The sequence below is a fragment of the Seriola dumerili genome, unplaced genomic scaffold (genome assembly GCF_002260705.1).
Source record: "Seriola dumerili isolate Sdu_G_001 unplaced genomic scaffold, Sdu_1.0 BDQW01000260.1, whole genome shotgun sequence".
Classification (NCBI taxonomy): domain Eukaryota; kingdom Metazoa; phylum Chordata; class Actinopteri; order Carangiformes; family Carangidae; genus Seriola; species Seriola dumerili.
Window position 1 is genome coordinate 2,166,204 of NW_019174515.1, and position 12,805 is coordinate 2,179,008.

Consider the following 12,805-nt stretch of genomic DNA (forward strand, 5'->3'; position numbering starts at 1 on the left):
CTGAATTACTGTTTGTGAATTATTATTTTTTTCTTCTTAAATGAAATTCACTGTTATATTTTGTTGTATCATCTGGTTTCTTTTTTCAGTGCCAGCATGTGAGTGTGTGTAAACCGTGATCAGTAGTGATCTGCGTATGCCAGAGAGGAGGGATGAGGTCCCTTATGGATTATCTCTGCAGCTTTGGACTAGAAAAGAAAGATAGGCTTAATGCTGCACATATACACAATTTCATATACACAGTCAAAGATTACAGTTGTTTTCAGTAGCTTCTTTTGAAAATAAAGAATGAATGCACCTAAATAAAATAAAATAAAAACATTTTACTGTAAAAACTATTATAATTTGATACTGTTCACTAACGATAAAAATTGCTGTCCCACCACCTCTTTGGATTTCAGTCTTTATGCATTTGGAAAAAGGAAACCCATGTAGAATACATATCTGTGTTTGTGTATTGATTCCAGTTTGTTGACACAGTGTCAGTGACTGAAGCTTTCTATTATCACTAAATGAAATACAACAGATGGGATAGTAGTATTAGAAGGATTGTGACTCACATGCCAGTGCATAATATGTATCATTTGTTTGTTTTTTTAATTAAAAAAACAAAACAAAACAAAAATCTAATAAAATAGGAGCATTGTTTTACAGCTATAGGTTGTGATGATAATTTAACTTTAACCTAAATGAATGGATTTGTCAGAATGGTCAATCTCAGCATGCAAGTTATCTGATTATTAAAGACTTGCAGCCGTTCTAATGCTTGTTCACTGTAATTATTAAATTATATATTTTCAGCCTGTTACATAACCATATATGCCAGAAAATTAAAGGTTCTGTGTGACTTAAGAAGATATTCTCAAATGTACACGCAAGCATCACATTTGTAGCTGATCTATTTGCTGTTGTGCATGACAAACCCATAAAAAGAGCACATGACCAGTCTGATTACACAAAAACAACATATTCAGTGAAAATTAATTTCAAATGTAGTGAATTTGGTCTGGCTGTATATGGTGTATGTGAACAGGATCTGCATTAACTGACATCATGAGCAGAATGTCAGATAATACCATGAAATCACTTTTTCTATCTTTTTACATAACAGCATTGATTCTGGTCATAAACTGTATGTTCACTACATACAGACAGATCAAATTAACCACACATATAAAAACACATTTCTTACATTTACAGACATCGTTTGTAAATAAAAGAGTAAATGTTAATGAAAGTGACATTTCTTCCATAGTTATATCATCATTAAGCTTATATTATAAGCTTACATTTTATAAAATGAATATATTAATAAAATGAAGTGCTGAATAGGTTTTGTCCATTTAAAGAAACTGTCACATATGACTGATATGATTGTGAGAGTTTCAGTAGCTGACAAGGGGTTGAAAAAGATATTTTAATACTGCTATACGATACTATACAAACTATTTTCAGACATGCAAAATGATCTTGGTGAAACTGGAACAACAGAGGAGTCAAGGTAAAAAGGATTAATGATGCACAGCTTTAATTTCACAGAAGGTCAGGACATTTATGGCTGGTTTTAATCATTTAATCATTTTAGCAGGTAAGAATCAAAAGCAAAAAGTGTTGCATGAAGTGTGTCAATGTTTTTCGAGGGAAACCAATGATGAAAAAAAAAGCATAAAATTCTGTGTTACACATTTTTATCTAAAAATATTTGCCCCTCCCCTTTTAAAATCCCAATGCAAATCCAGGCTTTTGAGTGGCTGTACTTCTGTCTTCCCAACTACAAGTCTCAGTGTGAAGCAGCTGAGTTCTCATCTTCAGTCTCATCAAGATGGACAAACTGTCTGTTCTGCTGACAGCGCTCTGTCTGCCCTGTAAGTTGCTTTAGCTATAATAAACATTAAAAAAAATGCATATACTTAATGTTCTGGCATGTAGCCTACTTCTCTTTCATTCCCACCTCTTTCTTTTTATTTCTGGTTCTTTTGTAGGTTTGAATGGCCAGGCACTGGAGTCCATTCCCTCCAGTTCAGTACTGAAAAAGCCTCAGGAAGCCCTCAGTCTGTCCTGCAGGGGAACTGGATTTGATTTCAGTAGCTATGGAATGCACTGGATCAGACAACCTGCAGGAAAAGCACTGGAATGGATGGGGCTTATTTACTACGATGCAAGTAAAACTGTATATGCCAGCAGTTTGCAAGGATGTATAGAAATCACCAGAGAAAACAGCAATAGTATTGTGCATCTGAGACTGTCCAGCCTAAAGCTGGAGGACTCGGCTGTGTACTACTGTGCTAGATACACACTGGTTAAAGTGGGGCGAGAGGCTTTACAAAAACCTCAAATAACCTATGTTTGCAATGATCTACAGGGGGCAGCAGCAGATCAGAAACAGCAACTGTTTGGCATCACACTTACACAAACAAAGGAAAACACACAATGTGAAAGCAGCAGCTGAGGATGTGGTTTACGACTTCCTCATTCTTTGGCTTCTTACCAACCTGTGCTTTTCTACAGCAATTTAGTGGTTAATAATATTCCCATCAGGCATGAATGAAACATTTGTTCTGTTATAATTCAACTGCCAGAAACTATAACTGCTGAATAATGGTTCAAAGGTCAACAATCAAACACATAATGAATGAAAAAAACAGATGATGAATACATAACTGTTTGCAAGATGTAACAATTAGGTCTCATCCAGGAGAGGGAAAACATTTGGCTCTATGTGTTTTTTTCTTTTTAAAGGTTTTATTCACCTCAACTCAAACCTTCCCCTGCCAGGTCTAAAAACTCACAGAAGCTGCAGCACAGATTACAAAGGACTGAGACAAATACGATGAGTTATGAATTGGATTGGAACCAGTCTAACTTCCTTTTATACTCTGCCAATTTCATTCTCTATGCAAAGTGAACTTCCTCACAGTCTGCTATAAAGACTTGATATCATACTATCAGTTACAACAGAAGAAGAGAAGCTCCCATCAGATCACCTTCAATGACGACCATGTTTTCTGTAGCTCTGCTGCTGCTGCTGGCTGCTGGATCCTGTGAGTCTCACCGAGAAAGAGAAACAGGCAGTTTGATCACAGCACACTGACCGTTATTACACTGAGTTAATATTCAACATGCTTTCCTCCACAGGTGTGAAGTGTGAACAGTTGACACAGCCAGCCTCTGTGACTGTGCAGCCAGGTCAACGTCTCACCATCACCTGTCAGGTCTCTTATTCTCTTGGCAGCTATCGCACACATTGGATCAGACAGCCTGCAGGGAAAGGACTGGAGTGGATTGGCGGCAAATATACTGGAGATTCATACTACAAAGATTCACTAAAGAACAAGTTCAGTATCGACTTAGACTCTTCCGGCAACAGAGTGACTCTAAATGGACAGAATGTGCAGCCTGAAGACACTGCTGTGTATTACTGTGCCAGAGAGTCACAATAACACAAACCATCAGTAGACCTGAACAAAAACCCCTCAGTGCCTGAACACTTGTAACATGAAGCCACCAGAGGAGGAGCCCTCAGACCACTAATGATTTCACACCAGGTCACTGTTATGGTCAAGAGAGAAACAGTATTTAGATTTTATGAATGGTTCTTAATTAAAATTTACAGCAACTGTTTTCATCAGTTTTCATATGCTGACTTTATCATCTCTGAAACATTACTGTATGTTTTCCCAAAGTGAAAATTGAATAACACTATTATACCTTTCAAGTGATGAAATTCAGTTGTGTGATGTTTTTTCTTGTGAATAAACCTTATGAACAATGTCATTCGACCAAAAATCTGTTTTTTTGTCAACTAAAATTCCAAAATTCAACTTCTGAAGACTTTTCTTTCACTGTAGGTTAATAATTTCTAAATTTAACAAAGATTGTCAAGTGCAAACCAGTTCTCTCCTCCCTGTGAGGAGGAGTCAATGCAAAACTCAGATTTCCTCCACCTCTACTTATCTGACTGCAGAGAGGATGACAGAGAACAGTGGACACACAGTTTAACATGATGGACTATAGGACAGGACTGCTGCTTTTAACTCTCTGCTGGGCAGGTGAAGGGATTCACATATCATAATTTTACATAGTTTTTATTTGTCTCACCAGCATATTTGACTTTATGTTTTTATACTCTTATCAGGTGTTGATGGTCAGACTCTGACAGAATCTGAACCAGTGGTTAAAAGGCCTGGAGAATCCCACACACTGACCTGTACAGCCTCTGGATTCACATTGAGTAGCTACCCTATGGACTGGGTCAGACAGGCTCCTGGTAAAGGACTGGAGTGGATCGCTTTTGTGCACACAGGCAGTTCTTCTAAATATTACTCCCAGTCAGTCCAGGGCAGATTCACCATCTCCAGAGATGACTCCAGCAGTAAAGTCTATCTACAGATGAACAGTCTGAAGACCGAGGACACAGCAGTGTATTACTGTGCCCGACACACACAATAACACAAACCATCAGTAGACCTGAACAAAAACCCCTCAGTGCCTGAACACTTGTAACATGAAGCCACCAGAGGAGGAGCCCTCAGACCACTAATGATTTCACACCAGCTCACTGTTACAGTCAAGAGCGAAACAGTATTTAGATTTTGTAAAGAATTGTTAATTTGATTTAACAATAACTGTTTCCATCCATTTATAAAAAAATGAAAAAATGAAATTATTCAAAACTCAAAGGTCAAGGTCACTGTGACCTCACAAAACAAGTTTTTGGCCATAACCCAAATTCATACACTATTTATGACACAATTCAACTCAAATGTATCAGGATAAAATTAAGTGATGACATTTTATATCCAAATGATCAAAGGTCAACTTCACTGTGATGTCATAATGTACGGCAAAAACACCTTTGACTATTATTCAGCTCTGTGGCTCAGGTAGGGGAGATTGTGACCATATTTCCTACAACTCGGCTGGTTGGCTGAGGTGTACAACCGGTATGCCACCTATGCGGTAATTCCAGTATTCAAATGCAACATACAAATAATTAAACAGTGCTACTTTTTAAATAATAATGAATGGAATGATAAATACTTTTTAAATAAAGGTTATGAATGATCTTATGTCAACAATTGTAGGCATTGTTTGAGATAAGAAAAACCCACATCATGTTTTCAAAAGTTATTTGTTATTAGCAGTTCTGGGGTCAATTTTCAATGAATTATTTCATATTTATCTTATTTATCTAATAGGGTTTCTGTGTGAGTAAACCTTGTGAACATTATTATTAGAAAAAAACTGTTTTTAAACAACTAAAATTCAGATATCAAAATTCTGGATTGTTCTCTCTGTTGTACATTATACTTGCCTGAGTTTAGCAAACAAGGTCTCTGATGGACCAAGTCCAAGTCACCTCTCTCCTCCCTGTGAGGAGGAGTCAATGCAAAACTCAAATGTCTTCCACCTCTACTTATCTGACTGCAGAGAGGATGACAGAGAACAGTGGACACACAGTTTAACATGATGGACTATAGGACAGGACTGCTGCTTTTAACTCTCTGCTGGGCAGGTGAAGACTCTTACAAATTTTAATTTTACAAAACATTTATTTATTTCACCAGCCTATTTCAATTGATCTTTTCTTTTTCATATTGACAGGTGTTGATGGTCAGACTCTGACAGAATCTGAACCAGTGGTTAAAAGGCCTGGAGAATCCCACAGACTGACCTGTACAGCCTCTGGATTCACATTCAGCAGCTACCCTATGAACTGGGTCAGACAGGCTCCTGGAAAAGGACTGGAGTGGATCGCTTTTGTGCACACAAGCAGTTCTCATTTCTTTTACTCCCAGTCAGTCCAGGGCAGATTCACCATCTCCAGAGATGACTCCAGCAGTAAAGTCTATCTACAGATGAACAGTCTGAAGACCGAGGACACAGCAGTGTATTACTGCGCCAGAGACACACAGTGAGAGACAGTGATAGCAGGGTCATACAAAAACTACTTCCTTTATTTTCCTCCACCACAGGGAACATTGAGGTTCTTCACTAACACCTTTCTTTTAATATTGATTGTGATTAGTGTTTGTTTGGTGAAACAGGTGAGGAGTGAACAACTGAATGTTTGAGTCTTATTTCAGATAAGTTGACTGAATGTTGAATTCAGTTCCAAACTGCATTGTAAAACAGAAATTAAATAAACTTTGATTATTAGTGGTTTTCCTTGGATCTATTGTTTATTGATAAAATAATGAGAATAATTAAGTCTTTGATAAAAATAAAAAAAGGTCACATTTCACTTTCTCATTGTTCATTTCTTTCTATTATTATGGTAAAACTTTAAAACTGTACTTGTCTTCCTGAAAGTGATAAATGAATAAATATTTTGATGCTTCCATATGATTTGGGAATTTGTCTCTCTTTCTCACACACGCACGCACGCACGCACGCACGCACGCGCGCGCGCACGCACGCACACACACACACACACACACACACACACACACACACACACACACACACACGGCAGACAGAGTGCCTAACCCTGATCCTAAAAACCAAGTTTAGATTAACCCTAACTGAGTATCTAAACCCGGGGTATCCAGCATTTTGGTCCCTAAAAAGGTATCGGACCCAACGAGAATAGTGGGCGTTTTTTGGAGATGGTTAATATCTGACCCATCACCTGTCAGGTCTCTTTTATTTCTTAGCTTCACAACAGCTTAGATCAGATAAACTAGATGGAGAAGACTGGAGTGGATTGGAAAAAGTAGTTTTGATTGGAGAACCAACTACAAAGATTCACTAAAATGAAATTAAAATTACAATATGTAAAGCAAAGATGTCTTCCTGGTAAGCTTTCACTCTGCAGATAATTTAACACCAAACAGACTCTTCTATTGGCTCCAGTTAGACCAACACTGATGCTTCATGTGTTTGATTCTATGCAAACTCAGTGACCTTCCTTGTTACTCAGCTATAAAAACTTCAGATCAGACTGTCAGTGGAGTTCACAGCTCGTCAGCTTCACCATAAACCATGTTTTCTGTAGCTCTGCTGCTGCTGTTGGCAGCTGGATCCTGTGAGTCTCTCTGGATTAGTCATAGTCAACATTTCTTCTCTTGCTGGATAACTTGATCATTTATAACAAAACATTGTCTTTTTTTTTTTTAACAGGTGTGAAGTGTGAACAGTTGACACAGCCAGCCTTTGTGACTGTGCAGCCAGGTCAACGTCTCACCATCACCTGTCAGGTTTCTTATTCTGTTAGTGACTACTACACAGCTTGGATCAGACAGCCTGCAGGGAAAGCACTGGAGTGGATTGGAAGCGCTGCTGCTGGATCAACAACATACTACAAAGATTCACTAAAGAACAAATTCAGTATTGAAACAGACTCTTCCAGCAACAGAGTGACTCTAAATGGACAGAATGTGCAGCCTGAAGACACTGCTGTGTATTACTGTGCCAGAGACACACAATAACACAAACCATCAGTAGACCTGAACAAAAACCCCTCAGTGCCTGAACACTTGTAACATGAAGCCACCAGAGGAGGAGCCCTCAGACCACTAATGATTTCACACCGGGTCACTGTTACAGTGAGGAGAGAAACAGTGTTTAGATTTTATAAATGGTTCTTAATTAAATTTTACAGCAACTTTTTTCATTAATTCAAATATGCTGACTTTATAATATCTGAAATATAACTGTACATTTACCAAAGGTGAAAACTGAATAACACTATTACACCTTTCAAGTGATGAAATTCATCCAGCTGAGAACCTGGTTTTAAAAAGGTCATAATCCAACAAGACATGGATCTTCACAAAGTGTCTCTTCCATAAAATCAATATTTAAAAAACAAAAAATATTCTCTCAATCACAACTGCACTAGTTACTGAATCAGTATCATGAAACTTTTACAAGTTTTCAGTTGTGTGATGTTTTGTCTTGTGAATAAACCTTATGAACAATGTCATTGGACCAAAAATCAATTTTTAACAACTAAAATTCCAATAATAATATTAAACGTCTGAAGACTTTTCTCTCACTGTAGAATAATATTTTATAAATATAAAAAAGAAAGTCAAATGCAAACCAGTTCTCTCCTCCCTGTGAGGAGGAGTCAATGCAAAACTCAGATGTCTTCCACCTCTACTTATCTGACTGCAGAGAGGATGACTGAGAACAGTGGACACACAGTTTAACATGATGGACTATAGGACAGGACTGCTGCTTTTAACTCTCTGCTGGGCAGGTGAAGAGTTTCTCTGATCCTGAGTTGAAGTTGTCTTTAAAACTTTGAAGCATTTAATCAACTTCCCAGTTATCTATTTATTTTTTTGTTACAGGTGTTGATGGTCAGACTCTGACAGAATCTGAACCAGTGGTTAAAAGACCTGGAGAATCCCACAGACTGACCTGTACAGGCTCTGGATTCACATTCAGCAGCTACGATATGCACTGGATCAGACAGGCTCCTGGTAAAGGACTGGAGTGGATTGCCTGGCATGGCACTGACAGCAGCAAATCCTACTCTCAGTCAGTCCAAGGCCGGTTTACCATCTCCAGAGACGACAGCAGAGAGCAGGTGTATCTGCAGATGAACAGTCTGAATACTGAAGATTCTGCTGTTTATTATTGTGCTCGAGACTCACAGTGACTGGAGTCGGTTAACCAGCTGTACAATATCCATCAATCCTCATATTTCAGGCTGGTGGAGCCTGAGTGTTAAGTGTTATTGTATTATATATATTACGTATCAAATAATTGATTTCACATATCATCTTTATATAACAGTATATGCTTCACATCGCCAATACTTTATCCTTTCACAAGAAATATGACTAAACATTAAACAAGAAAATCTTAAAAAGGAGAATTTGTATAACAATGTGGCTGCTGAAAACTCTTCAAATGCATTATGTTCCTCTGAATAAAGACATATCATTTCTGTAAATGATGTGGATTAAAAATTGATTCATATGATGAGTGAAAAAAAATGTTGTAGTTTCTACTATACAATCACTAGAGGTCAGTCATTGTCAAGTTTCTGTCTCGTCTGTAACTAAGATAAGACACCTTGGTGTTCTCATTGATCTGAAATGACACAACCACAAAGATAAAGGTATAATGTGGTGATAATTACATACAAATGCAAGAACTATACCACAGTTTTCATTTCAGCTAAAGCATGCAGTTTTTTGTTTATTGTCACACAGGTTTAGCAAGTAAATACAGGTAATAAGTAAATATATATAGAAGAATAATTGTTGTATCAAAAAAGTTATGTGCTGACAGATTAATAAATAATTACATGTAGTATGAGGTGTTGACAGTAACACCAAACAGACACTTCTATTGGCTCCAGTTAGACCAACACTGATGCTTCATGTGTTTGATTCTATGCAAACTCAGTGACCTTCCTTGTTACTCAACTATAAAAACTTCAGATCAGACTGCCAGTGGAGTTCACAGCTCGTCAGTTTCTCCATAAACAATGTTTTCTGTAGCTCTGCTGCTGCTGTTGGCAGCTGGATCCTGTGAGTCTCTCTGGATTTGTCATAGTCAACATTTCTTCTCTTGCTGTAGAACTTGATCATTTATAACAAAACATTTTCTTTTTTAACAGGTGTGAAGTGTGAACAGTTGACACAGCCAGCCTCTGTGACTGTGCAGCCAGGTCAACGTCTCACCATCACCTGTCAGGTCTCTTATTCTGTTAGCAGCTACTACACAGCTTGGATCAGACAGCCTGCAGGGAAAGGACTGGAGTGGATTGGATTGAGATATACTGGAGCTTCATCCTACAAAGATTCACTAAAGAACAAATTCAGTATCGACTTAGACTCTTCCAGCAACAGAGTGACTCTAAATGGACAGAATGTGCAGCCTGAAGACACTGCTGTGTATTACTGTGCCAGAGACACACAATAACACAAACCATCAGTAGACCTGAACAAAAACCCCTCAGTGCCTGAACACTTGTAACATGAAGCCACCAGAGGAGGAGCCCTCAGACCACTAATGATTTCACACCAGCTCACTGTTACAGTCAAGAGAGAAACAGTGTTTAGATTTTATAAATGGTTCTTAATTAAATTTTACAGCAACTGTTTTCAACAATTTAAATATGCTGACTTTATAATCTCTGAAATATTACTGTATGTTTCCTGAAGTGAAAACTGAATAACACTATTACACCTTTCAAGTGATGAAATTCATCCAGCTGAGAACCTGGTTTTAAAAAGGTCATAATCCAACAAGACATGGATCTTCACAAAGTGTCTCTTCCATAAAATCAATATTTAAAAAAAAAAAAATATTCTCTCAATCACAACTGCACTAGTTACTGAATCAGTATCATGAAACTTTTACAAGTTTTCAGTTGTGTGATGTTTTGTCTTGTGAATAAACCTTATGAACAATGTCATTGGACCAAAAATCAATTTTTAACAACTAAAATTCCAATAATAATATTAAACGTCTGAAGACTTTTCTCTCACTGTAGAATAATATTTTATAAATATAAAAAAGAAAGTCAAATGCAAACCAGTTCTCTCCTCCCTGTGAGGAGGAGTCAATGCAAAACTCAGATGTCTTCCACCTCTACTTATCTGACTGCAGAGAGGATGACAGAGAACAGTGGACACACAGTTTAACATGATGGACTATAGGACAGGACTGCTGCTTTTAACTCTCTGCTGGGCAGGTGAAGAGTTTCTCTGATCCTGAGTTGAAGTTGTCTTTAAAACTTTGAAGCATTTAATCAACTTCCCAGCTATTTATTTATTTTTTTTTTTTGTTACAGGTGTTGATGGTCAGACTCTGACAGAATCTGAACCAGTGGTTAAAAGGCCTGGAGAATCCCACAGACTGACCTGTACAGGCTCTGGATTCACATTCAGCAGCTACGATATGCACTGGATCAGACAGGCTCCTGGTAAAGGACTGGAGTGGATTGCCTGGCATGGCACTGACAGCAGCAAATCCTACTCTCAGTCAGTCCAAGGCCGGTTTACCATCTCCAGAGACAACAGCAGAGAGCAGCTGTATCTGCAGATGAACAGTCTGAAGACTGAAGATTCTGCTGTTTATTATTGTGCTCGAGACTCACAGTGACTGGAGTTGGTTGAACAGCTGTACAAAATCCATCAATCCTCATATTTCAGGCTGGTGGAGCCTGAGTGTTAAGTGTTATTGTGTTATATATATTACATATCAAATATTTGATTTACATATTACATCTTTATATAAGAGTATATGCTTCACATCGCCAATACTTTATCCTTTCCTGAGAAATATGACAAAACAAAAGTCCTAATAAGGAGAATTTGTACAACAACGTGGCTGCTGAAAACAAACTTCAAATGCATTATGTTCTTTTGAATAAATACATATAATTTCTGTAAATGATGTGGATTAAAAAGTGATTCATATCATGAGAGTGAAAAAAAATGTTGCAGTTCCAACTATAAAATCAGCAGACGTCAGTCATTGTCAAGTTTCTGAGGCACTATGGTGTTCTCATTGATATGAACTGACGCAACCACACAGATAAAGGTAAAATATGGTGATAATGACAAAAGTAAATCAACTAATGCAGGAACTATACCACAGTTTTCATCTCAGCTAAGGGATGCATTTGTTTGTGTATTGTCACACAGGTTTAGTAAGTAAATACAGATAACAATTAAATAGAGGAATAAATGCTGTAGTAAAAATAGATGTGCTGACACATTAATCTGATGTAGGAGGTGTTGACAGTAACACCAAACAGACTCTTCTATCGGCTCCAGTTAGACCAACACTGACGCTTCATGTGTTTGATTCTATGCAAACTCAGTGACCTTCCTTGTTACTCAGCTATAAAAACTTCAGATCAGACTGTCAGTGGAGTTCACAGCTCGTCAGCTTCACCATAAACCATGTTTTCTGTAGCTCTGCTGCTGCTGTTGGCAGCTGGATCCTGTGAGTCTCTCTGGATTTGTCATAGTCAACATTTCTTCTCTTGCTGTAGAACTTGATCATTTATAACAAAACATTTTCTTTTTTAACAGGTGTGAAGTGTGAACAGTTGACACAGCCAGCCTCTGTGACTGTGCAGCCAGGTCAACGTCTCACCATCACCTGTCAGGTCTCTTATTCTGTTAGCAGCTACTACACAGCTTGGATCAGACAGCCTGCAGGGAAAGGACTGGAGTGGATTGGAATTGCTGCTACTGGATACACAACATACTATAAAAATTCACTAAAGAACAAATTCAGTATTGAAACAGACTCTTCCAGCAAAACAGTGACTCTAAATGGAAAGAATGTGCAGCCTGAAGACACTGCTGTGTATTACTGTGCCAGACACACAATAACACAAACCATCAGTAGACCTGAACAAAAACCCCTCAGTGCCTGAACACTTGTAACATGAAGCCACCAGAGGAGGAGCCCTCAGACCACTAATGATTTCACACCAGCTCACTGTTACAGTCAAGAGGGAAACAGTGTTTAGATTTTACAAATGGTTCTTAATTAAATTTTACAGCAACTGTTTTCAACAATTTAAATATGCTGACTTCATAATCTCTGAAATATTACTGTATGTTTCCCAAAGTGAAAACTGAATAACACTATTACACCTTTCAAGTGATGAAATTCATCCAGCTGAGAACCTGGTTTTAAAAAGGTCATAATCCAACAAGACATGGATCTTTACAAAGTGTCTCTTCCATAAAATCAATATTTAAAAAACAAAGTGTTTAGTTGTGTGATGTTTTTTCTTGTGAATAAACCTTTTGAACAATGTCATTCGACCAATAATCTGTTTTCAACAACTAAAATTCCAATAATGAAATTAAACTTC

At 37.7% G+C, this 12,805-nt stretch overlaps 6 gene segments (V, D, J or C); all 6 read left to right on the forward strand.

Annotated features, from left to right (window-relative positions):
• The first annotated feature begins 1,788 nt into the window (after positions 1-1,788).
• LOC111230211 lies at positions 1,789-2,449 on the forward strand. The segment is given in 2 exon segments: positions 1,789-1,865; positions 1,983-2,449. Coding segments are annotated over 2 exon segments (510 nt in total).
• A 519-nt stretch (positions 2,450-2,968) lies between these two features.
• Positions 2,969-3,553, forward strand: LOC111230258. The segment is given in 2 exon segments: positions 2,969-3,041; positions 3,136-3,553. Coding segments are annotated over 2 exon segments (357 nt in total).
• Positions 3,554-4,000: 447 nt separating this feature from the next.
• LOC111230212 lies at positions 4,001-4,449 on the forward strand. The segment is given in 2 exon segments: positions 4,001-4,049; positions 4,136-4,449. Coding segments are annotated over 2 exon segments (363 nt in total).
• A 2,432-nt stretch (positions 4,450-6,881) lies between these two features.
• On the forward strand, positions 6,882-7,558 carry LOC111230227. The segment is given in 2 exon segments: positions 6,882-7,027; positions 7,123-7,558. Coding segments are annotated over 2 exon segments (351 nt in total).
• A 1,861-nt stretch (positions 7,559-9,419) lies between these two features.
• LOC111230228 lies at positions 9,420-10,021 on the forward strand. The segment is given in 2 exon segments: positions 9,420-9,491; positions 9,581-10,021. Coding segments are annotated over 2 exon segments (348 nt in total).
• A 1,745-nt stretch (positions 10,022-11,766) lies between these two features.
• On the forward strand, positions 11,767-12,656 carry LOC111230230. The segment is given in 2 exon segments: positions 11,767-11,919; positions 12,009-12,656. Coding segments are annotated over 2 exon segments (393 nt in total).
• Positions 12,657-12,805: the final 149 nt, after the last annotated feature.